This window comes from Engystomops pustulosus, chromosome 1 (genome assembly GCF_040894005.1).
Source record: "Engystomops pustulosus chromosome 1, aEngPut4.maternal, whole genome shotgun sequence".
NCBI classification, from domain to species: domain Eukaryota; kingdom Metazoa; phylum Chordata; class Amphibia; order Anura; family Leptodactylidae; genus Engystomops; species Engystomops pustulosus.
The window spans coordinates 81,591,003-81,618,009 of NC_092411.1; the positions used below are offsets into that span (position 1 = coordinate 81,591,003).

The 27,007-nt window shown below is 40.9% G+C and overlaps 1 protein-coding gene across 1 annotated transcript; it reads left to right on the forward strand.

The window, feature by feature from the left end:
• Positions 1-765: 765 nt before the first annotated feature.
• LOC140076710 (T-box protein VegT-like) lies at positions 766-15,977 on the forward strand. Its single transcript, XM_072123404.1, has 9 exons — positions 766-898; positions 11,607-11,754; positions 12,164-12,266; positions 12,435-12,599; positions 12,702-12,848; positions 12,944-13,014; positions 13,288-13,379; positions 13,475-13,652; positions 14,578-15,977. The coding sequence occupies exons 2-9, from the start codon at positions 11,627-11,629 to the stop codon at positions 14,957-14,959; spliced, it is 1,266 nt and encodes a 421-aa protein (XP_071979505.1). The 5' UTR covers positions 766-898; positions 11,607-11,626; the 3' UTR covers positions 14,960-15,977.
• Positions 15,978-27,007: the final 11,030 nt, after the last annotated feature.

Genomic DNA, 27,007 nt, shown 5'->3' on the forward strand with positions numbered 1-27,007 from the left:
TGTTAATGCATGTGTTAACAAAATGCATGTGTTAACGTGTTGTTAACACATGCGTTAACACCGCGTTTACGATGCGGTTTGTAAACGGAAATGTTAACAGTGATGTAATTAGGCAAATCACCCCTCCTCAGCTGTTGTATATGCGTTTCAAATGCATTGAAAACTCAGGTCAAAACGCAATGTGTGAACGCGCCCTTTGGGGCGCTAGCATCGTGTCAAAAACGCGCTGCTAGCGCACAGGGGGCGGGGCGGGGCTCGGGCCGATTTCATGTGCGTTTCCCGATAACCTGGAAACGCATATGCGATCGGCCCATTACCCGTCCCACGTGCGCTTATAACATTCACAACGCGACGCTAACGGAACGTGTAAACGCACCCTGAGGGCACATTCACACGATGCGTTATGTTTTTTGTGAGTTTTTGATGCATTTCAAAGGCTTCAGCCTTGATCACATGCTGACGTTACAGTGCGCTTCCAACGCAATGTTACTTCAACATGTGATCAAGGCTGAAGCCTTTGGAATGCATCAAAAACACATTAAAAAAGTGATGCAAGGCATCGTGTGAATGCGCCCTCAGGGCAGATTCCTATGTGGCATTTTTCAACGCATCCAAAACGCAAATGGGGCTGGGGATTTCATGGGAAACATATATGTGTAGGGAATCCTCATTTTCTTGTGTGCAGGCAGATCAGACTGTGATTTGTAAAGAGGGTTGGTGCTCCCAATACACCTGCAGCAGAGATTTTATAATGAGGCCTCTGCATGCAAAGCCCCCTGGGACAGTGTGAAGTAGAGGTGGATTTGGAGTCTATGCTGGTATACAGGCGCTGCGGGCTGGATCTCACCTCATTAATGTTCACTAACTAATGTCAGTGTTTAAGCTGCAAGCTCTTCAGGTTAGTGATGGCTCATTGTCCATTTACTATCTTATTTCTGGTTATTGTTTGAGCATAGATAGTTTAGTAGACCCAATGAAAAGTTATAATGTGATAAAACGGGTCACTTTTTTAATGCAGTTGATTCTTTATGCAGTTTTGACACCTCTATAGGTAGTAAGGGCTCCTATTTCTCTTCAGACATGTCTACTAAGGAGAAGCCATAATACACATCACACTGAATGCTGTAGTGGCCCTTATTCATCACAAAATACAACCGCGCTGCTCACTTGACTCCACATGTTAAATTGTGGATTGCAATTGTCTGGTTTTGCTAATGGTCTGTGCATTCAGGAGGTAGGATTAACACCAAAAGGATCATGAATCCAAATGTATTGTCTAAAAGCCTGGGTGTTACTTGGTCTGCTACTGATAAATGGAATCAGTTAATGCGGGTAATCAAAAGTATAAAGCTTCATCAAAAATTGATTTTAAAAATGGCTTTTTTTAAGTTTATCTCCTTTTTGTGCACAAAAGTGTCTAATTCTTTCAAATGTGGCCCATAATTTATTATTTAAAACCTGGTCTGATTTTAGAAATGAGAGAAGCATAAAACTCATTTCTCATTACAACATATTTTTGGTGCACTAGGTACATATTTCTTGGGGTGTGTTCACATGTTCCGTTTTTCATATGCAGTTTTTGATGTCCAAACCAGGAGTGGAGTAAAAGTAGGAAGAGTAGCACCTTTCAATTATTTATCTCAACCCATTATGATCCACTCCTGCTTTTAGCTTCAAAACCGTGTGGATGCACCCTTAGGCCGGCGCCACACAGGGCGCTTTGTCTGCGCACGCAAACGCAGACAAAGTCGCGCCCACCGATGCGATCGGGAACGAGCCGCCGGTGTTTCGCGTTAAATTAACGCAAAACACCGGCGGCTCGTTCCCGATCGCAGGCGTTTCCATAGAAACGCCGATGCGATCGGGCCGAGGCCCGCCCCGGTGGGCGCGACTTTGTCTGCGTTTGCGTTTGCAAGCGCAGACAAAGCGCCCTGTGTGGCGCCGGCGCCACATGTAGCGCTTTGTCTGCGCTTGCAAACGCAGACAAAGTTGCGCCCACCGGGGCGGGCCACGGCCCGATCGCATCGGCGTTTCTATGGAAACGCCTGCGATCGGGAACGAGCCGCCGGTGTTTCGCGTAAAATTAACGCCGATGCGATCGCGCCGAGGCCCGCCCCGGTGGGCGCGACTGTCTGCATTTGCGTTTGCAAGCGCAGACAAAGCGCCACGTGTGGCGCCGGCCTTGGGGTGATGCCACGCATGGCGTTTTTTGGTCCGTTTTTAAGCATGTGTTCAGTCATCCTTTTTTTACCGTTTACTATGCGTTTGGCTGCTATGTGTTCAAAGCAGCTAAACACATTGAAAACTTAAAAAAACGGCTACGCTTTTTTTTTTGACGGATATCTGCTATTCACTTTGTCACTCAAACCATAATAATAATCAGATTTATTAATTGATTTCAATGGACTTTAAATGGCTTCTGTAAGGTCCCTTTCAGACGAATGTGTAAGGGACCGATATCGGACCATCCACGGGAAAAAGATGGAGCAGTCTGGAGTCTTTCCTCCCTATGGAGAGGGAAGGGGGTACATTTGTGTGAAAGAGGTCCTGGTGTCTGGTTGCAACATTTCTGCTAAAGGGGTTGTCCGAGACCATTAAAAAATTTCTGTGGCCAGTGGAGGGCTTCTTAAAAATAAACTTGCACTCACCTCTTGGGTCCCTCCCGATGTCCAGTGCCACTGTCTCTCTGGGCCCTACTTCTGGCCACGCCGAGGTGTCAGGCCGCACCCAACCAGAAGCAGGACTGAGCGAGGTTTCCGAGCCCCTGTAAACAAACAGGCCCGGCGAGATAGCTATGCTGGACACCGGGCTGGCCATGCCGTGCTTTTTAAGCAGCCCCCCCCCCCACCAACAAGTTCCGGACAACCCCTTTAAGGCCGGTGATACTTGGCGTTTTTGTTGCGCTTTTGTTGCGTTTTTTTCATGGTGTTTTTGCATATTGGCTTTTTCAATGGGATTTGGGTTAGTGTCTTGGCATGCGTTTTTGGTCTGCGTTTTGCGTGATTACATGCACAAACAGCAGGGAGAAGATCACTGTGTTTTTTCTTATTCCAAGAGACTCATGCTGCATGCAATTACCGCACATCAAGCATTGCGTTTTTAAAAATGCAAACTAAAGCAAACATTTGAAAAATGTATCCATTTCAATGTGTTTAAAATCGCAACAGAAACGCAGCAAAAACGTCACGTGTGTCATCGGCCTAAGCATCTTTTGAAATCAATACACACTTTAAAACTAAAAAAACGGAAGCCTATTAGAGATGTCCATTAACAGCGGGACAGTGTTCACACGTGGCATTTGTGTTGCGTTTCCAAATGCATCGCATGGACTTTGCAACGCAAGATACCGGGATCTGGTTACCGATCGCTTGCTCTCCATAGAAACACACAGCGAACAGGCCACGGCCCGTCCCTATACCCTAGCGCTGCGTTTTTAAATGCCCTCAGATGACTCCCAATGGAAGCGCAATGTACGTGCAAAAAACAAGCCAATGTGAATCCACGGTTTAGCTGCTAAAGATTGACACTTTGGTTCTTGTTCGCATGGAAGAAGGTATTGCTACCCGTTGTAGAGGGTACCAGACATAAATAAACGTCCTGCCTCCAAATCGCACAGGTACACTGTGCCCAGCACAATGCAGTCTGATGCTTTGTCACATTACAATAGAGCTTCCACATTTTCACTTTTCTTTCCAGCCTCAGGAAACCCATTTCTTGGCAGCTTTAATCTACCCTAATCAATAGCCATTGTTTCCCGCTGGGAGCACTGAGAGAGGTGTTAAAGTTGTTGTGTATGGGGCTTGGCATCTTTCCCCAACACTTGATGACTCCCATAGCTCTCATCAGCTGCTTGTGGATTGAGAACTCTTAAATATCAGACAGAAGCTTCATTAACACATAAACCCACATCAAATAGACTCACTGTACAGACACTAAGTGCTGGGCTGCCAAAGTTGCTGTTAACCCCTTATATTTCCTGATGGCATGGAGCAATGCTTCCAGATGAATTATTAACCAGATTAACCTAAACATTTCTTTCATCAAATGGGAGTGGAGTCTGGTAAGAAGAGGAAATGTATAGGCGGTGGTTTTATGATGGCACTGCACACAGGCTGTATCTGACAGCTGGACGTTCTTTCATTTTACTAGTTTATGAAACCTAGAGCTATTTGAAAAGCCGAGTAATGTCACATTTACAAAGCAAAAGCAAAACTTGTGTTGGCAGTCCTTCCCTTCTCTTTAATTGCTTTTTAAAATGTAATGTAAGCGCAACGTGTGAATGCAGCCTTGGGGGGGGGGGGGGTTGTTTCAAAACCTTAATATGTAAATTTACCATTTTCTTATATTTCCATAAAACCTTCAGTTAATATGATCTAAATGTTTTTTTTTTTGTTTTTTTTTTAAGTGCGGTCACACAGTGCAGCATTTTTTAAAATTGATTAAAACCAGCCAAACGCATGGTAAACAAACAAACACGCATGTATTTTCAATGCATTTATGGCTGCGGACACACGTTTAGCTAGCATTGCATTCATATTGCATTGCTAGCGCATGGGGCAAGCCTTGGCCCCATCGCATATGTGAGAGACGCATGCGATCGGTAACCAGACACCAGTGTCTTGCAATTAAACAAAACTGCACCCTTCTAAGAAAAGAAGCAAGGGTCCTCTAAATCTCTCTGCCTTCAATTTCCTATGGGTTGAGTTGTGTTTTTACTATGTATTATGCTATTTGTACTGACTTTTTTAAATATTCTATAAAAAAAAAAAATTCAAGGGGAGGCCTACTATCTAGTAAGCAGTGTGTAACTATGCAGGAGGCAATCTTGTTTCGATAAATAGCGGTTACGTAATATTTAAAGCGCTGTACTCTTCTGTACCTTGACCTCCATGTTTCAATAAATACAAAATAAAAAAATTCAAAAAGGAACTCTGCTTATTTATTAAGCAGTATTGCACCACTTCTAGTGAAAGATTCCTGTACACGATTCTGACGTGTTCATGAGTGATAAAGTGTAAAATTGTACTAAAATAGACTGTTTACTTTATATTTTTCTCTTTGACATGGTGACACCATTGCTAATTATTGGACATTCTATTCATTACACCTGGTCAGTCTCTGTGTTTGGCACAATTGACATGTGTGTGATAAATTTACCATGGATAAGTGAATTAATCAGTGTCATGATCACGGATTTACCTGCACTATAGAAGGATCCTACATGCTCGGTGACACTGGTGCTAATGGACTTGGTACATTCTCCATGTCACTTCTGTTTGCTGGTTTACTTCAGGCTCTTTCATATCTATTACAAGAGGCTTATTAGAGAATTTTCTGGTATTAATATCTCTATACGTAGTATACTTTTGATCCTAACATAAGTGATACTATACTGGCTGTGAATGTGATATTTGTATTTTCTAGTGTCACTATTTTGCTTCTATAAACTAATAGTGGAGCTACCGTGGTGTATGCAGATTGTGGGCCTCCCATATTTATATGGTTTCCGCATCCACTATAACACCTATTTGTATCACTTGGTTTGAAAGCTAAGCATGAGCAAGGCATATGTCACTGATAACCCATGACGGAAGGCTATAGGATTCAACATAGAACAAACAATAGAAGACCTTCAGATGCAGATCTGACAATATATTTTTATTGAAAGTTACAATGGAAGTCTCTCATATAAGGTTTTGCAGTTCATGTTGTGACATGCCCCTAACTCCACCACCAAGACATTAAAGGGGGCTCTGGAGGGGTATTACATGCAAATGAATCTATTTCACACATTGTAATGTGTTTCTAAATGGCACTTACACGCTTCCTAGTTGGGGGCCGACCTCCAGGGAAGGAACATTTTGCTGCTTACTAAATGAAACTGTTCTCTTCTGCTGCCCAGGCAGCTGTCACATGTGCTCTTGTCTCCTTATGTGATGACACTGTGGGTGAGATTTATCAAAATCAGCGGAATAAATAAGCAAAGAGGAGTTGTCTGGAGCAACCAACAAAAGCTTTTCTAGGGTGCAGCCAGTAGCTTTAAATTAGCACATTTTGTCAATAAATTTGTATGCAAGTCAAAACTGTATACTTTATTATTGTAGATCCAGACAAAAAAAATTTTGGCCCCAGTGACAATTGGAGTTTAAACATTTCTTGCTGTAATGGGACCAAGGATTATCAATAAAGCTTCATTACAGACACCTTACTGCTGATCATTGCAGGTTGGGACTATAGTAAAGCATCCAGAGAGCTTCACCAGAGGTCAGAGGGGTCTGTCTGTAACTATGGGTTGTCTGTAAGTCGAGTGTCCTTAAGTAGGGGACTGCCTGTAATCTGGCAAAATTCTTTCATTGGATTCAGCATGATTCTCTGTGTACAGAGGGACACTTGAAAGAAGCTAAAACGATGCAAATTTTTTCCCCCTTTCTACTGTTGGTGTCCTGAGGCTGGCGCCACACAGGGCGCTTTGTCTGCGCTTGCGAACGCAAACGCAGACAAAGTCGCGCCCACCTGGGCGGGTCTCGGCTCGATCGCATCGGCGTTTCTATGGAAACGCCTGCGATCGGGAACGAGCCGCCGGTGTTTCGCGTTAAATTAACGCAAAACACCGGCGGCTCGTTCCCGATCGCAGGCGTTTCCATAGAAACGCCGATGCGATCAGGCCGAGGCCCGCCCCGGTGGGCGCGACTTTGTCTGCATTTGCGTTCGCAAGCGCAGACAAAGCGCCCTGTGTGGCGCCGGCCTTAGGAGGCTAGTATGATTGAACGTTGTTGAAGAACAGGGAGCAATAAGTTACTGCTTTAATTTTTGGTTGGCACGTCACAATAAATGAGGGATAATATTAAGAAGCTAGGAGGAGGACAAATTCAATGTCCCCTGAACAGGAAGAATTTTTGTGCCTGGAAAAGGAGCTACTATGATTATTTAGATCTGTCCACACATTCCCACTCCTACTGTAGTCCCAGGAGCAGAGCAGTTGCTTTAAAATAGCATTGAGCTTGACAAGCCTGGACTGCCTGGTAATGCAAGTGGATACCTTATGTCCTCTTTGGTGATGGCCTGGGTGCCCACAGAGAGGGCAGTGAGTGCCACCTGTGGAACCCGTGCCATAGGTACACCGCCACTGGCCTGGGGCATACCACAGTGAGCACTATTTTGCAGCACAAACTGGGTGTAACCACAGAGGTAACTTCCAATGGGGCCCACGGTGTCGGGGGGGGGGGGGGGGGGGAGCACATCTACGGTATTGGGTGTGAATATGCTGTGTTGTGTGTACAAACTGTATTTGTATATACGCTGAATGTCTGTTTGTGGTATTGTATGTATATGTGATGTGAATATGCTATATGTATGTACATATGGTGTGCCCTATACAGAAGTCTGCTTTTGGGCCCTGCCTCTCCTAGTTATGCCCCTGAGAACGAAGCAGTGGATAGAGCTGGATTTTGATTGGAGCTCCTACTCAAGGCACCACCGTTCTACCTGTTAAGGGGACCCTGGAGGTAAGCTACAATTATGCACTGAATTTCTCCACTTTCACTGGATTGGTGTTCTAGGACAGAGTAGGGAGCAACAAGTTGCTCCTTAAATTTCCAATTTGGCACTTTGCAATAAATAAGTGGTTTTTGGTTGTAGTCTGGACACTGTATAAAAGGTTCGCCATTACTGATCTAGGTGGTCAGCAAAATGTAATTTGAAAACCTTTCTTGATAGATGTTATGCTAGCATTGGGCTCCACAAAATGAGCTTCTCAACCTTGAATGCCATCTCTGTGCCGTTTTTTTTTTTTTTTCTTACTTGCACCTTGTGGGAGATTTATCCAAGTCCATACAGCGGTTTTGCTGCGTACAAAACATGAAATATTCACAATTCATTGGATACAATTTTTTTTTTCCCCTTGTACCATTTTCACGCCAAGTGGACATGGGGGATTGGGCTGGCATGTGCTTTGGTTCATCGCCAGGCCTGTGCACTGGCGAGAGCACAGTTCTATGCCAGACAGGCATGGGATGGACTTGAATTGATCTATTAAAAAATATTTTATTTGGTGCAGCAGTTTGCTGGTTGTTTTTCACCTTTCTAATTTCCTTTCTGAGTTGCTTTCAACCAGATTGATAATGCAAATAGAAATTGCTACTTTAGTATTTAAATTTATACATCTTATAAATCCCTTTTGCCCAAACAAATCTAGATGGTGTACATATATTGATGCCCCAGTACTTTGTGCACAGTCATAAAGAGGCATTTGACAAGTCATCAATTTGCTGATCATCCTAGATTTACCATTTGAAAGTGTTAAAAGCAAAAAGCAGCAGCATTGTTCAAACAGCTTTCTTAGGACGCCCAGGAGAATGACTAATGCACTATCCTTTCAGGAGAAAGACCTGTGTGCACAAGGAAAAAAAAAAAGCTTTGGAGATTTACAGGTTTGTTCTACTTGCACAGAACTGTATGCAGGCAAATATCAAAGTAGGACTGGGTGCTATTTACTATTTGATTTGCTAGTGTCAAAATTAATTAGCGTCGTTTAACTCCGTGCACAAATGGTGTCATCTTTGATGCACCTTCACTGACCATATGTTTTGGACCTCCTAAAAAGTCACACATAAATAATGTTATCCAGCAACCAGCAGGCAAAAGACTTCTCTGCAGTCCCATTCACCCTGGACCTTTTATAGAAGATGACGGCTGATGACTGGTTCAAGCGACAGACAGCAATTTCATTTATTATATTTTGTTCTATTCCCTTAATTGCTGGACCATTACATATTCTTTTACCTCTTGTGTCACCCCACTCCTCCTCATAAACTGTAAGCTCTTGCGAGCAGGGACCTCACTCCTTTTGTTCCATATGAATGTTTGTGCTGTCATGTTTTATTATATTTGTATTTGTCCCCTATGATTTTTAAAGCGCTACGGAATATGATGGTGCTATATAAATAAATATTATTAACAACAAGTTCCATTACTGCCTAAAGACCTGTCTTGTTCATTAAAATATTATTCCCACTAATACAAATAAACTAAATATGTAGATCATCAATTCTTCTGCAAAGTCTTTAGATGACCATAAACACTATATGAACAGCAGCAGCATGTTACAGCTGACGCTCCATCTAATGCTTATTAGATGTGATGAGCTACTGGCATAACCCTCTTATTGCCTCTCACATAGGTCATTTAGCACTCAACATGTGGATGAGATTTACAGAAATTTTATGCAGTATGCTGCTACTGTTCAACACAGCTGATTAGCTTGGTTGGCAATATTTAACTTGCTCTTATGTCATTCTGCTAGTATATCCTTTACCTTATTATTACCAGTTAAAGGGGATTTCTGGTTCCCAGGTCCTTAAGTGTGGTATCAGTCGGGTTTCACAATGGCACTTGTCTAGTACTGTAATAAAACAGTTAGTTAACACCTATTTATGTTATAGCTGGGGGTATATTTGCCATTTCTTGTGCTACAAACAAGAGTTTTGTGGGGGTCCCAGTTATGCTTAACTGCAATGGTGTTATGTGGAGGAACATGCTGGTAAGCATTCCACTTAGGTATGGGTGAATTGTATTGCACATCTGTGGGTTTCTGGGAGGTTACTAGGGGAATGTTTAAGCAATTGCTTGTAGTGATTTATGGGAAAAAAACCCTGGTTATATTAAAAAAAAGTTTCCATTTTAAAAAGTCAGTTGAATTTGAAGATGTTGATTTACAGGTTCAAGCTTCAGATAAAAAGAAACAATTCTGTCCTATTGAAAATGATGTTTTAGCATACAGGATGTCACACATAGTAGATATCCTGTTCTATCAGCTGATTAAAAAAAAGCTACCAAAAGCAATTCTCTCCATGGCTTTATTGTAGCCATTCACTACAACTTTAAGAACTACTTGTATATCTCAGAATGGATATAAAAGATATATCTGTATTCTATTTCTCAAAACCATCTTAGAGAAAGTGGCCATGTAGTCAGTGGCAGTCAGAAACCTAGTTTTACTACATAGTTCAAATAATGAAAGCTACACTCTGTAGAAAGCAACTAGCATTTCTTTCTATAGATTAACACACAGGTTTAATTATTAGTCTGCCAATCTTTCTTATTACTTTTTCATTTGAAATAAATCCCCCTTCTCTTTGCCAAAAGAATCCTTTTCCGTGTAGATTTAGCTGGTGAACGAACGTAATTAATATGGACCTTGCACATACTATGTCAGTGTGACTTTAATGCCAGAGAAGAATGATGTCCCATCTTTGGTCCCAAAGTTCCTATCTTGTCTGCTTGATGCTCTTGTGTATCTATGGACTGTCCAGCCCTTTGTTTAGACAATACATGTCTACCTTCCTCATTTAGGAACATTAGGAGTCAGTCTACATTTGACTCTCCGTGTTCATTGCCTGGGGCTCCTAAAGAGACTCCCTTGTGTTCGTGTCAATGTAAAAAGCAGCTAAAGGATGCTTTAGTTCCTGCTTTTGGGACAGTGAACATGGATAGCTCTTCCAATTCACAAAACTTGTCCTGTGTGTCTAGACCCTACAATACACAAAATGAGACTTGTAGAGGCAACTGTAAGGGAATGTTCACAAAAGGAAACCACATCCTAAGTACATTAAATAAAATTCCTATATTGTGTACATTTATTTATTACATGGATTATAAATATATGTATATTATACATACATGTATTTATTTGCAAATGATTTGACATAAATACATTGTTGCATTCAAGCTAATGGTGGCTCAGACACATGATTGGTACCTTTGATGGCTGACAGACCCACCAATTTCTATTTGGGTCAATGGATTAATTCGTGGTGGGTTTTATAGTGTATGCCTAATAGTGTGCAACATAAATATATAATGTATGTGTGTAATATATACAATTACACTAAAATATTGTGTGATGTCTGTTTATATAGTTCAACATTCTGATATAGCAATTGTCCCCGTTTTGTGATGCCTGTTCAATGTGGGTGTATCGTGGTCAGCCATATGCCACTTGCCTAGCTGGACGTTTAATGCATCAAAATTTTAGAATTTGGACTTCATGGCCAAGTTTGGTCCCCTGCAGCATGGTGCTGGTGGCGCTATGCACCTGATCACCCACCTCCTGAATGCCAGCGGAGGCTTCCATGTTCTTGTTTGTTTTGCAGTGAGTTAGCACTAAATGAAGTCGCATTTCCCCTGCAGGGTTTCCTGTGTATCAGCCTGATGCTAATCACTGGTCAGCCTGCTCCTGCCCCTGTCATTAAACAGGATCCTTCCTTTCTTTGTGTCCCCAGACATCAAAGGCCAGGCATGGGAGATCAGGTTGGGGAGGGGCAAGGTGTCTTGGCTCCTCCCCTTACCTTTAAATATTGACTCATCAGGGGCTCAGTGTAGACTGAGGTGTTAGTGGAGTAATCGAAGGATCATGCTCTCTGTACCTGGTAAGTAGTAGGGGGACGTTGCCCATCTCACTAGCTTGTAATCCCAATCATATACACATTTTGTATATTAGAAGGAGGTCACTGTAGGGAGTGTAAGCTTTGTATACAATACACGATCTCATAGTGAGCAGGATAGAATATAAAGTACAGCTGACATATCTTGTGCATCTCTGGTCTTAGATGTGAAATCCTCAACAGACATGGATTGTGTCACCAACCAAGACTCTCTGTACCTGCCCAACTCTGTGACTGCATCTCTGGAGGACATGGAGCTATGGAGCCAGTTTCACCAGGAAGGAACAGAGATGATCATCACCAAATCTGGACGGTAAGTGAAATGTCCACCTCTTCTATATAGTTTTGTGTCATTATCTTATTGTTTTGATACAGAAGTTCCTTTTTGCCCAATAGTTTTTGTACTTATTGTTACTTATTACTTTATTAGAAAATAGTTAAAACGGAGTAACTGAACAATAAAAATGCAGCAATTGGGTCAAATAGATTTGCCCTTTAAACTTTGTATGTTCACATTTCCTCTATTCTATCATTAGTACAACGTTTTATTTCTATGAAATATGATGCAACTTCTCCCCAAAAATCTATAGGTATCTATAGATTTTGAATATGATAGTATTGATAAATATACTATGACATGTGTATAAATATTCTGTTTGTATCAATCGCTATATATCAACTTGCCTTTATCCTCAAATACTTTCTATTCTCACTCTCAACAGGCGGATGTTCCCACAATGCAAGATCCGACTATTTGGGCTGCATCCTTACACTAAATATGTGGTGCTGGTAGACTTTGTCCCCTTGGACAACTGCAGATACAAGGTGAATATAAGTCAATTAAAGCATATTTGATCTCATAGGAATCTGCATGCAGTGGCTGCAAATAATGCAATTTTGCCTGGAATGTTGTTTTGCAAAATTGGTTCCACATTAAGCTAGATGGGTGGCACTCTCCTGGTAAATCTTAATGACTAAAGTTTTTCTCCATAGTGGAACAAAAATCAATGGGAGGCTGCAGGTAAAGCAGAACCACATCCACCGTGCAGGACCTACATCCACCCAGACTCCCCAGCCCCTGGTGCCCACTGGATGAAAGATGTTATCTGCTTTCAAAAACTAAAACTCACCAATAACACTCTGGATCAACATGGACATGTAAGTGAGAGGAGAAATGTGTTTTGATCTTGGCCACACATTTAAATAGCTTGTGTATTTTTGTCTCATACTATTGTGTTCTCTTTTATTTTGTACCTCCAGATAATCCTGCATTCCATGCACAGATACAAACCCCGGTTCCATGTCATCCAGTCTGATGATGTATACAACACTCGCTGGGGGCTACTGCAGGTGTTCAGCTTCCCAGAGACAGAGTTTACCGCAGTCACAGCGTACCAGAATGAGAAGGTACACATGAGAATCTACTTGCTTACCGAGAATACTGTACCATAAATATATACTTTTTTTTTTTTTTTTTTAACAAGAATGTTTTGCTTCCTTAGATCACAAAGTTAAAAATTGATCACAACCCATTTGCCAAAGGATTTCGGGAACAGGAAAGAGGCCAAAAAAGGTAAGTCTCTTTCTACCTAATCTGTCATTAGGTTTAATTTTCGCATTAAAAAAAAAAGCATCAGAATTTTTATTAAAGGATTTTTAAGTCAAAACAAGGTAAGGGAAAAGTCATGTCCTTTGTATTTGCCCTTTTATGATTCACAACTGTTTTTAAAAAATAGAGATTTCCCTATACACAATCCTTATTACAGTGGCCCATGACATCATGCCCTCATGGTTAGAAGTCTTAAGGTATAGGACATTTTTTTGATTGCCATTTTTTTTTTTTTAGGGATGACCTCTTGAAACATGTGACACAAAGTCCAAGCAAAAGGCAGAAAAGAAAGAAATGGGAGATAATTACTGAAGAAGATGATATAGAAGGTATTGTTTCTTAGTGGTTAGCTTATTAGTCACATGAGAGGACAACGTCATATGCATGGTGGCACATTGAAAATATGTCTTGTGCTTTTTCTCAGATCGTTGTAAAGTTGCACGTGTGAAGGAAGAGCCTAGTGATGTATCAACAGGAGTTTATGGGCAGTGGGTTCCAGATCATGAAGGAAGCCAGAACCTGGGCCCCAACTCCCCGGATTTGACAGGATCTCCAAGCCAAGAACAGCAGGTTCCTTCATCTTCCTCAAGTTTTTTATACAGGTAGGTATTGTGGGATTGTACACTTGTCTACAGTATGTTGTATTATTGTAAATCTGAAGTCACATGATATAGTCCTTGTTCCGCAACTCCTGAAAGGGTGGGATGCTCTTGAAGGGTTCCTACCCCGTATATATATATATATATATGTTTAATATAGATCCAGACACGCACATAGAGCTTGTGAAAGTATAACGATTATTGGGGCAAAACAAATAACGTGACAAGGCTGACTTAAGCCGAAACATCATGTTAGTTTCTTGCTGCAATAAACATTATACATGCTTTCACAAACTCTGTGCATGCCTGGATCTATAATAAACTTAGAGTAACCGTCATTTGAAATAATTTTTTTATATTGTGTATGTGAGGATGTAGTGAACATTTTTCTATTAACAAATGTATTAACAAATTTTGCTTTGTAATAAAAATAAATAAATCAAGCTTCTCCCTCCCATAGAGATGCGTATTTCAGCCTGTACAGTGTGTGTCTATAGAGGCTGCGTGAGCTCACATCTAATCTCCGTGTTTGGTTAAACAGCTCTGGTAGTGAGGATTAACCCCTTCACTTTCAGCTTGATGTTTGAAATTATGCTCAAAGCACACTGCAGCCAGGGAGAGAGCAGAGAGGGTTAACACTCACAGCTATGTAGAAAACAGGAGAAAAGAGAGATCGGTCTTCAATCCTGTAGACAGATTTGCTCTTGCAATGTAGAAGTAACATTTTAAGGAAGGGGCACTTTACAGCCCATTACTTCACAAACTAAGGATAATTTGTTAATGAAGTATATTAGAGAAATGTTCACAACTGCCCCCTCCCCACAATATCAAGAATCATCTGAAAAGACAATTACTCTTTGAACTGACTAGAAATGACCTCAAATTTAAAGATAATTATATCTCATTAACAGAAATTTTTTCCCCACAGAAGTCCAAACAAGAGATATCTTCAGCCACTTTCAGGTTCTTTGGATCCATGTGAAGCTCAAGGCAGACGTCTTACACCAGATGTTGCAACGGTTCCTGAGCCTGATGCTTTTCAGGTCCCCACGTTTCATTCACTGCATCCTGCACAGGATCGCTCAAGTGTAATGAACATTCCCATTGAAACGCCAACAAGACAAAGTCTGCGAGGTCCCATGTATAGCCCATATGGGGCAGAACAGTGGATGGTACCCACACAAGGGCAGTATCGCCCCATGAGCTACTCCTACCCAACAGAATTCAGCACACAGGGGGCAGTCGCCCATCCACACAATAGCATGTCTGACTGGAGCCAGTATTCGCTGTTCCCATATACTTGTTGGTGAATATGAGAAAATACAGATAATGGACTGAACAAAAGCGTTACATGATGGCTCATTGTCAATTTTTTTTTTTAATTATTTTTTTTTTTCCAAGGATGGATGAAAGGGAATCCAGTACATATTTCTGGATTAAAAAACAAAAAAAATTGGAGAATTTCCTAATTTTGTCATTTATTACAATCCAGGGATGCCTCTTTGCTAAGAAGGTTCATAAATTGGACAAAGGACTGCTGCTGGGATTAAATCCACAAGACTGCCACTGTTAAAAGTGGTGAAGTTTCATTTTCCAGTTTGCTAATGGACTCAATACAAATATAAGACGCTCTGCGACTCTGAATGGATGGCACAAAGCATGTCCCCTAAAGACCCTTCGTTTTTGAGTCGTGCTTCTAGAAAATCCCTTTTGTTTGATATTGCTTTGCACCGTGGTGGTGTCTGTTTTTCAGTGTTATGAATATTATGTTTAAGCTGTAACATTTTGCTTTTTTTTTTTTTTTTTTTTTTTGCTGTTTGCACATTTTCCTGTGTTGGATGTAATGAGCACATTATACAAGATTATACAAGAAATGCACATAGATTTAAATTTGTTGCATGTGTCACTCAGTTTTGCGTATACAAAGCATGCAAATTCCATCTGGGGATTTCTAGGGACTTTTGGGGGCTCTAATTAATGTGTAACTTGGAGGCATTTTTCCTCTAATAGGTCTATTGTCTTCTAGACTACAGTGGAGTTTGGCTATTAGTAACCAGAGCTTTAGATGGCTTTACTCTTCAGACTGAGCCACCCATATGTGGATGTCAGATATAGAATATTGTGTCCTATGTATAGACCTTAATATCTGTAAATAGTTTTATTTAAAGAAACTGGGAATTTTATCTCATTGGAACATGACCTCTAGTTGAAGGCTGTTTTTATGTATTTTTAATTTAATGGATTTAACTGGAAAGTAAAAATTCTGAGATGTACATTTTGTGGGTCAGTGTCACATTGCACCTTCAATAAATGTCCGTAACAAAGAAATTTGGTATGTTTGTCCATGAACTGCTTATGGGTCTATTGGCCTTTTGGTACTAACTAGACCAGCTAATAGCCAGTGTGTCCTAAAACAGAGTAAGGCTGCATTCACACTAACGCAAGGGGGACGTATATACGGCCGATATACGTCCCCCATAGACAGCAATGGGCGTGCAGCACCGTACCGTTAAAAAATAGGACATGACGGTAGTGTGAATCCAGCCTAAAGAAGTGATCAATCCTCGGCTCACATTTACCTAATAGTAATAATCTTTAGCCCTCATTAATTACATGATATGTGCTAGTTTTGACATGCATCACTTTATTTGTTGGCCCTAAAAAAAAAAAACTGCCATTAGCAGAATAAAACAGTAGACTTAAAATGTGTCCTAAATCTATTTATATAACAATCTTTCTTTGTTGTAGCTTTGTGTATCAACTTGGTGTCAGTCAGGAAGTCTGGTTAGCATAGTAAAATGGATTAGTTTCCCACAGTAAAAGTCTTATCTTCATACAGTTCATTACTGCTAATTTCCAGAGCGTGTGAATACAGAACACACATACCTGTCATAACAATGAAAAGCCTGCTTATGTGGGTCTACCCATGATGGCAACACAGTGCTGACCTGTTGTAGCTTGGATTCCATACGATCTTCAAAGGAACCTTGTGGTATCTGGTAGTAAGTTATTAGATTCTTTAAGGTTCCACTTCATGACCTTCACACTGGATGGAGCCAGAAACAGAAGGCTCTGTTCATCGTATTGGGTCGCAATGGACTGCATCGGCGCTGTGTGGTCTGGTAATGCATACAAATGTAGAGTATAATTTTATTACACATAACTCCTGACAAGACACGGAAATGTTTGTGATTGGGAATAAGTGCCACGTGTTTTGCATGTAAAAAGCATGCAGAACAGGTGGTACGTGTTGCCCATCACAAGCGTTTGGTGATTAGGGACTTCCTTTCTGATATTTGCAAACTTTGTTATGGATCTTAAAAAGCAGTGGTGCACAAAAAAATTGTAATATTTTTTTAATATGACCCAAAGGAAAAAAAAAACCCTTGAACAAAATAACTTCACTCTACTCGGGGATATAGCACTGAGGGTGCGGTCACATGTACCACTAGTCCTGCATTTACAGACGCAGTGCTAGTGTACAGGGGCAGGCGCATATGTGTTTATATTGAAACGCAAGTTATGGTGATGCCACACATGGCGTTTTGAACCCATTTTTGGTCGGTTTTTAAGCAGTCCGTCCAAAAACGCATGCGTTAAAAAACGGAAGCGTTTTTTAACAGTTTTAATTAACCTAATTGGTAAAACCTGTCAAAAACGGATGCATTTTCAAAAAAATGCATGCGTTTTTTGACAGACTACTTAAAAACGGGCCAAAAACGTGACCAAAATGCCACATGTGGCTTCACCCTAATGGGTGACCGGAACCCAGTGTCTTGCATTAAAAACAAGCAAGACATTTGGTTCTGGTTACTAATAACTTGTGTTTCCATTTGTGACGCATATGCGATTAGGCTGAGGCCCATCCCCATATGCTAGCGCTGTATTTGTATTAACGCATCAGTAGCGTTATGTGCAATCACACCATTAACCTCCAGGAGATCACAGAAAACCCATATATTAAAAAAAAAAAAAAAAAAAACTCAGTCACATTTATGGAAAACAAATGCAGTGTTATCAGGTAAAAGTACCATAAACCCTGTGCATGTTTTTCCACCCGTTAGGAAAGAAGAGACCATACAAGGAAAGGTGTGCAGGACGCCATTTTGCACAGTCATGAGTTTGTACATGTAGAAGTGATAATGGTGAAGTTCTATGGTAATTTGAGTGATGTATTTGATTGTGTTACAGGTTTGTCAGTGGGAGTAACATGGCGGGAGCTGTGTCCCTGACATGAGGTGTCTTCCGTCCATTCAGTAGTAATGTCCTGTGAGGTGGTGTCCTCTTATCATTATCCCCCTCAGTCTCCACATGATAAGAGCCGCCCGGGTCTGTAGTGCTGGATGTGAATTCGGCAGCTACTTTTACTTTGATGTGTAAACGTCCTTTTGTGGTGCGCAGCCTCTTGTGTCTCTGCTCTTTCCTCTGTGTCTGGCTTCTCTTCCCCTCGCTGCTTTTCATTCCGTTTCCCCTCCAATTCGTCTATTCTTCCTCTCACCTCTTCTCCAGACGATGTGACGAGTGTGATACACAAAACTGATCGGCCCTGTACAAGACGCCAGTCATGGCGGGAGAATTCAGGATCAACAAATTTATTGTTTTTTTTTACCTCCGCAGTCCAGTAAATGTGCTACATTCAGAAACATTGCACTTTGTCCGCACATTTCATGTATTTTGCACTAATACAAAATGCAGTAACAAATGTATATATGCCCTAAAAATTGTAATCGCATTACTCTACCTTTCTACAATGTATTTGGATCATGTGAATGTAACCTTAGATATTTTTTATAGGACTCAAATAAATAGAAACCATAAAACCATAATCTGAAAAATCAGCTATTTGAACAATAAAATATTATGGATACAGCATTAAAGGAAACCTACCACTTGAAGTGGCAGGTTTCAGAAGAAAATACCGGGCACCAGCTCAGGGTGAGCTGGTGCCGGAGCTTATTTTTGTTAGTGTTTTAAACCGCTGTATCTTTATAGCCGGCGCAGGGAGGTACGCGCTCGGCGCTTACCATACGCACGACCGTGCACGCGGCTACATAGGAAGTGAAGGAGAGCCGCGCGCATGGTAAGCGCCGAGTGCGTACCTCCCTGCGCCGGCTATAAAGTTTTAAAAAAGCTGGTGCTCGGTATTTCCATCTGAAACCTGTCACTTCAAGTGGTAGGTTTCCTTTAATACCTGAGGTCGTGGTCTGAAACGCAAATTAATCTCCACATGGAAGGACTTGTCTCCGTCATATACACATTTTCACTCAGACACACGCAATTGGCAACAAGCACCGTTTGTTTTGCATGTAAACAAGGCAAAATACCATGCGTTCCTTAGCAGTGGTATACGTTTCCGTCAAAATGCACATGGAACACGTTTTGAAATGCAATCCAAAATGGAATGTGTGAATGCAGCCTTAGAATGAAGCCACACGTGAGCGTTTTGATTCCGTTTTGTAATGGAATGCAAACCCATGCCATCTGCAATCAGTGCCCAGGGTGTCTCGCATTCACACAATACAAGACACCAGGTGCTGATTGCCGATCCCATGTTTTTGGATACAAACGCATATGCGATCGACCGTGGGACCCCTAGTGTGGCATCACCCTTATACAAATTCCTTCCACCATGTCATGACAAATCCTTATGTTAGAAATTTTTATCTAGGGATTAACCACCCTTATCAGTTGTACAGGTGACTTTCATATTACGGTAAATATTTCATGGTTGTCCTGGTACCAGGAACTTGAACATAAAACCAAGGCACGTCAGTCTCTTAGTGTATGTAAAGATCTTCTTCCCTTTAACCCCTTAAGGACGCAGCCATTTTACAGCTTAAGGCTCAGTCCCATTTTTTAGATTCTGACCTGTGTCTCTTTATATGGTTATAACTTTTGAACACTGTTACTTATCAAAGCGATTCTGAGATTGTTTTTTCCCCACATGTTGTACTTCATTTTAGTGGTAAATTTTGGCTGATAAGTTTTGCATTTATTTACAAAAAAAAAGAAAAAAATTATGAATTTTTAGAAAAATTTGCCATTTTCGAAATTCAAAATCACCGCGTTTTCAGGCAGATCGATTTACCACCTAAATAACTTGCAGAATAACATTTCCCATTTGTCTACTTTACATTTTCATAATTTTTGAAATGTTTGGATAATTTATTTTGACATCACGCGGCCTACAAATCGAATAGCGATTTTCCGTATTTTCAGAATTGACTATTTTGGGGATAAATACTGTTTGAAATCAAATTTTAGATATTTAGCAACAAAAACGCCCTATATAACCAACCCATTTTCAAATCTGCACCCCTCAAACTATCAGAAACAGCATTTACAAAGATTGTTAACCCGTTGAGATCTTCATAGTAATTGAATCAAAATGGCGGTGAAATTTAGAATGATCAAATTTTGTCGGTTATACGTTCATTTAGCCCTAAAATTTACACATTTCCAAAAGATAAAAAGAGAAAACTCACCATAAAATGTGTTCTACAATTTCTCCTGAGTGCAGCGACCCCCCACATGTGGACATTACTTGTGTTATGGGGGCACAGCGAGGCGCAGAAGGGAAGGAGCACCCTGCAGCTGCCAGGATTTTAGTTTTCTCGTTGCCCCCTTTTGAAGGCTATAAAATTTTTGCTTTTCCGTTATTTGGGTCATGTGACGGCATTCTTTTTGCGGGATGAGATGCTTTTTCCAGTGTTACCATTTTGGGGTTGGTATCACCTATTGTTGAAAATTTAGGAACTTTTTTTGAGGTCATGAGTAGAAAAGCATCAATTCTGTACTGGATTTTTTACTTTTTTTTTTTCCGTGTTCACCGTATAGCCTAATAATCATGTTATCTTTATTCTATGGGTCGATACGATTACGGGGATACCAGACATGAATACTTTTTCTTATGTTTTACTAAATTTGCCAAATAAAACCCTAATGTGGGGAAAAATCTATCATTTTTGCATCGCCGTTTTCCAAGTGGCATAACATTGTTACGTTTTTGGCTACAGAGCTGGTTGATGGGTTTTTTTTTGCGGGACATGTTGTTCTTTGCAACAGTATCATTCTGGAGTACATATGTTTTATTGATCACTTTTTATTGCATTTTTAGTGGGATATAATAGGTAAAAATCATAATTTTTGGCGTGTTTTTAACGTTTTTTTTTTACGGCGTTCATCATATGGGTTCAATAGTTATTTAGTTTTATTCTATGGATTGTTACGGACGCGATGATACTATATATGTGGGGTTTGTGTTATGATTTAGACTTTTTTGAGCGTTATATGTCTCTTTATATGTTTTGGGGCTTATGGGCATTTTTAGTGATTTATAAAGTAATTTTTTATTGAAAAACTTTTTTTTTTACATTATTTTACATGATCCACCATGGGATATGAACAAGCAATCATCTGATTGCTTGCTCTTGATAATACTCTGCAATACTAATGTATTGCAGGGTATTATCAGTGCCAGCCTATGCAGATGCATAGGCTGACACTTTGCCTTTAAGATGACGTCACAGACGCCATCTTAAAGGTAAACCCTCCAGGCTTCTCTGGGGTCCCGATCGGACCCCAGAGGTGCCAAAACAGCGATGCCGCCCCCCCCCCGAAAACGGTGCGGGGGGGGCGATCGTGGGGTAAAGACCCCCAGAAGGCATGTTAAATGCCGCGGTCGCGTTGACCGCGGCATTTAACGGGTTAAACACCCGCGATCGGAGCCCACTCCGACCACGGGTGTTAGCCGGGGATGTCAGCGGCTAACGATGCCGGTTCGGCTGCTGTGCAATGACCTGTGAAATGTCCAATGAAGAATTAGCATATTCAAGCTGTCCAGTTTATTCATGAGTGGGAAGCACAGCCACACCCCCAGTGCATGACTGACAGCCTGTATAATGATGTGAAGCTGTATAATGATGTGCTTCCTGGTGCTGACTACGCCCCCTGCAGCCTGTGTGTGCATGTGTGTGTATAGAAGAAATACAACAGCTCCATGCAGCCATGTTACAGCAGAACATGTCAGATTCATGTGTAGCTGATGTCTGTGTCTCTCACCTGTATATTAGGAGGATGCAGCATGTCAGCAGATGCAGCACACACACTAGCCATGCTTTACTATCCATTACACACAAACATGAGCAGGGGGAGGAGAGGGGAGGGGGAACAGGAGTGACATCACTGCATTTGACCATGTGACCAGCTCATTTACATAATAAAGAATACATGATTTTATAATGATTAATGTATGAATTGACTAGATAAAGGCTGGGATGGGATCCTTGTGAGCTGCTCCAACAGGTAGAGGTGACAGAAATAGTGACAGACCTGATGACAGGTGTCCTTTAAATGTACTACAACCGCCCTCTAATACATTCTACAAAAAGTTAATTAATTGTGCTCGGGTTTTCAGGGACTTTGTACACAGATAAACGGTATTGTTTATACTAATTTCCTGAAAAGAAAGAGATAAACTGTCTCCAGAATCATAAAATAATTCAGCATGAAGGACAGACTGGCTTCTCATTAAATGTCAAAGGGAATTAGTTGGCAGACGAGCAAACAGGTTACATAAAATGAAGTTTGAATCATGACATTAACTGGACAATGCTTTGACCCCCAGCGTGACCCCTGGCTAATACTTAAAATGGTGGACAGTAATCAAGATGTCGTCCAAAACCAGTGCAATCTCCATAACAATTGTATGTTAGTTTCCTGGATTAAAGGGCATGAAAAATACAGTTTATCCATATAACAAAATGATGTATAAAAAGTTTACACCATGTATATTTATATAAAAAATGGTTTAAATAGATACTGTATATTTACAGGAAAGATACTGTATATTTACAGGAAAGATACTGTATATTTACAGGAAAGTCCCACAATGGGTGGGAATTCTGGCACAGGCTATAGTAAATGCTCTGCCCTGTACCCCATCCCTTTTCAAAATCGTCACGTGAGGATCAGGATACCCTCAAAAAGTCTGTGTGACAGGTATTGCTACGTTCTTGCAATCTCGCTTTCTGGGTGTGATTACATGTGGCATTAACATAACTTTTTACATGCTAACTTGTTATGTTAACATCATGTTAACAAAACACAATGTTAACACTGCATTAACACATAACATAATGGGGGAGATGAATCAATCTGTCTACGCCAGAAAACTGGAGTAATTTGCATCTGAAATGCCCTGCGGCACATTTAGGCTTTAGACCATTTTTACACTGTTTACCAAATCCTCCGAAAAAGGGGTAAGTCCTCAGTAAAAGAGGGCATAGCCGTGCCAGAAAATTCAGTATTGTGGTGCAGCAAACTAGAGCAACTAAGAGTATGACCCGCCAGTCTTAAGGCAGATCCACATTGGGGTGTTGTTGTGCATCCGTTGTATCTTGTCTCCATTTTGCCTCCATTGTGTCTCCGCAGCCATAAAAACCCTGTAGATATAACATAGTTATTAAACACAACATCTGGTTCTCCAGCCTCATTAGGGAAAAAATCATCATCTCATAATTTTTGTGGATCCTTAGACTTCCATTGCCTTTTGTGGTGTGCTTCAGTGAAAAAATAGTACAGGTTTCAACATTTTTGTACAAAGGATCAGTGATAAAAAAAAAGACAATCTAAAAATATGCATAGATAACAATGGATCAGTAAGGCATCTACAAAAAATCATTGCACCACCGACATGAAAAACAAGGCCAATAAAAAAGATCCCTCATACTGCACCAGATGAATCATCCAGCATCAGACACAGGGATAAATCTGGTGCATCAGAGACTTGTCTAGTTCTACTCTACACTGGTCTAAAGACCCACACATTAAAGGGGTTTTCCCACAAAGCATAGTAAGGCCCTATTTTATGAAAACGCATCCGTTTTTGACCGGTTTTACCAATTATGTTAATTAAAACTGGTCAAAAACAGATGCTTTTTTAACGGATGCTTAAAAACGGCCCAAAAACTAGTTAATTTGTGATGTTCCCTTTCATACCGCAGTAAGGCGGTTAACACCCATGATCAGAGGAATCTATGATCGTGGGTCTTAGAGGCGAGTGTCTGCTATTATATATACAGCCAACAAGCCCTAAAAAGGGTCTCCAAAATAAACATTTAAATGTCCTGGTGGTGCCAAGCCATTCCTGAAAACCTTGGGTAGGAGTTGAAACTAAGGGTGCGATCACATGCAAAGTTTGCAATGTGTTTTTTACCGCATTTCAGAAGTGCCTGCATTTTTATATGTCACCATGCGTTTGGTTAGTGTTAGTGTAAGCAGGTGTGTTAACATTTTAGGTGAATTTCCAATATGTGGATCAGCCCTGCACATATTTTATAATTTATTAGAATGCTCCTATCAGGTTATAAACTTTATTATATAGATATGCAAATTAGCTGCAGCAGCTACTCAGGGTATTAAATCTAAGCTAAGACTTCTCCACGCCCTGAAAAGCTTCAGCAATTCCACCCCCTGCTACCTGTGAATGAGTTGGCAGAGCCCCCCCGGGAGCCACTGTGAAGCAGGCAGAGGACCAGGAGCCTGTGCACGTGAGCAGAAGCCCCTCACTCCAGCAGCCGCGTGTACAGGTGGCATGGACACTCCACTCCAGAGGCTACTCGCCGTATGGAGTAGCCTTCGCCTCGGAGCACACTCTATGCCCAAGTAGCCTCAGAATCTAATTTGCATACCTATATTATAAAGATTACCACCTGTTAGGCAGCATTCTTTTTATTATATTATAAAAGATTTGCAGGGATGACCCACACATCGGAAATCTACCTCTGGAACTAAAGAAAAAAAAGTTGCCAGACAGTAGATTTCCAGAAGGAAGACATCCTTTAGTTGTCATGGTAACTGAGTCTCTACCAGCCGCTGGTACTACCTGCATGCACACATTACCTCATCCTCTATACGAGAATCATTGCTCTCATATCACATCTCTACTTACAGGTTTATGATCTCAAACCTTAAAGAGGACCTGTCACCCTTACTAAAGTAAGCAGCTCCTAGTGCTACAACAGTCTTAGCCGTGTTACACTGCACTGGTCCGCCACGCTCACTCCATAGGCCAGCAGTGACGGACGCGCGTCCTGCAGCAGTCACCGCCCATAATCCTGCCACCTCATGAATGCACTGGACCGCTGCTTTGAGAGCGGTCCGGCATTTGTAGCGTACAGCGCAACGGTGTTTGTTAGCGTTATCGGAGGTTTCTGATAACTCTAGCAATGTAACACTGCTGTCTTTGTTTTAGTTACTTTAGCAAGCAGCTCCTAGTGCCATTTTTGTGGGTGAGAGGTCCTCTTTAAAGGAAGTTACCATGGAAGAGGACCTGGGCTTTCCACATTCTTCGGGATTAAGCTCAGTTTGTAAATCATGGCCTCTGATACGTTCACAACTTGCATTAGATAGGTGGAAAAATGTGAGCAAGTGGTTTTTTTTTTTGCAGCAACAAAATTAAGTGATCATGCAGAAATGAAAACAGACGAGGGGACTTAAATCAGCAAATTTCCATATTACTTTATGTAATTTCCCATGATGGCCACCGTTCTGTCTCAAACCATGTCTGTCAGGTGGTGGTGTTAAAGTGTTTATTCAGTCAATTAACTCCTTCATGACTGCCATACGGCTATATACGCCCGATTTGCACATGCCCCATGCAGAAAGGAGGTTTATAAACTTCAATCAGCTATATCTCCTGCACCCTGGCACCTAGAAACACAAGTCTGACTCGGGGTCGTATCAGCCAGTTTCCCTCTTAATACATAAGGATCATAAGTTAATACATGAGGATCAGTCCGGCTTTATGCTGGATAGGTCGAAACTGTAAACATCCGACGACTTTATGTGAGTATGCAGGGGGACTTCTCTGGGACTCCTTCCCCTGCCATCATCTCACTCGATGCTGCCAAGGCTTTTGACAGTGTCAAGTGGGCAAATCTTTGGCCGGTCATGAATAGGTTGGGGTTTGCACCCACTTTTATGACTTGGACGAGGCTTCTTTATTCACAGCCCTGTGCTAGGGTGAATGGGGACTGACAGAGGTGTTCACGATGGGGAGGGGCACACGGCAGGGATATCCCCTTTCTCCCCTCTTCGTGATCGCTATGGAGCCAACTGGCGTGTTTAGTGCGGTCCTCTGGGGAGATCTGTGGATTTCCCCTGGGCTCAACGGAGGAGCGTATATCTTTATATGCCGATGACGCCCTATCGTATCTAGGCGATGTTAACAACTCTATAGCCCTAGTCATGGAATTAGGGAATTTGGGGACAGGTCTGGTCTCAGAATTAACTTGGACAAGTCCGTCATTCTGCCCCCAAGAACATTGCCGACTGATTCGCCTGTACACGAAACAAGACTACGAGTTGTGAGGAAATTTAAGTATATAGGCATAGTGGTCACCATACAGGAGTTCATTTATAAAGTAAATAACATTATAAGATTGGAATGGGGAGTTTATCTAAAAAGGAAATGCCCTAAGAAATTTGAGAAGCTGTGGAGCCAGTGGCTGGAGGTACCAAATTTGCCTAGTAGGGCACTTGTGAAGCTGAGGGGTGTTTTTTCTTATCAGATGCTGACAGTTGTGCAGTGAGTGAATTGTATACCTGAAGCCATATAAAGTGGTATGATATACTACAGGAGTGACTCATTGTTTTTTTTTTTGTCACCACCCTGATATTCATAAACAGTTCCTGTAACTATGAATACTGATATACCTATTGTCTGTGGCGGGATACATGTATGTTATGTACTGTGTCTGTAATTGTAATGTTTATTTTATTGTGTTGTAAAATCAGAAAACTTCAATTAAAAAAAAAAAAATCTGATTTAAAAAAAAAAACCCAAAAAATTCTAGTGCCATATTAAACAGTAAAATCCCCTTAATATATGCCATGATATATGGATTTTGCATGGATGACCATTAAAATTGTACTAAGAATTTTAATTTTTATGTGTAGCTTTCTATTTCCTTATAAACCCTTATATCATATTAACTGTTACAGGACTCAGCCCTTTTTGCATTAAAAGCAATAATTTTATTTTTATGTTTACAGAGATGTGAGGGCTTTTTTTTCTGTTAAATTGTACTTTTTATTGGCACCATTTAATATCCAATGCGCTGTACTGGAAAAAAAAAAAAACATTCCAAGTTGGTACAATTGACAAAAAACACATTCACAGTATATTCTTGTGGGCTCTGATTTTACGAATTAGTTCTGTGTTCCAAATAACACCCCCTCTTTATTCTTTGGGTTGATACGATCACAGGGATACCAAAATTTATATAGGTTGTGGTAGCTTTTTTTTTTTTTTAAAAAAAAACATTTTATTTGTACAAAAAAAATGTTATCTGCCA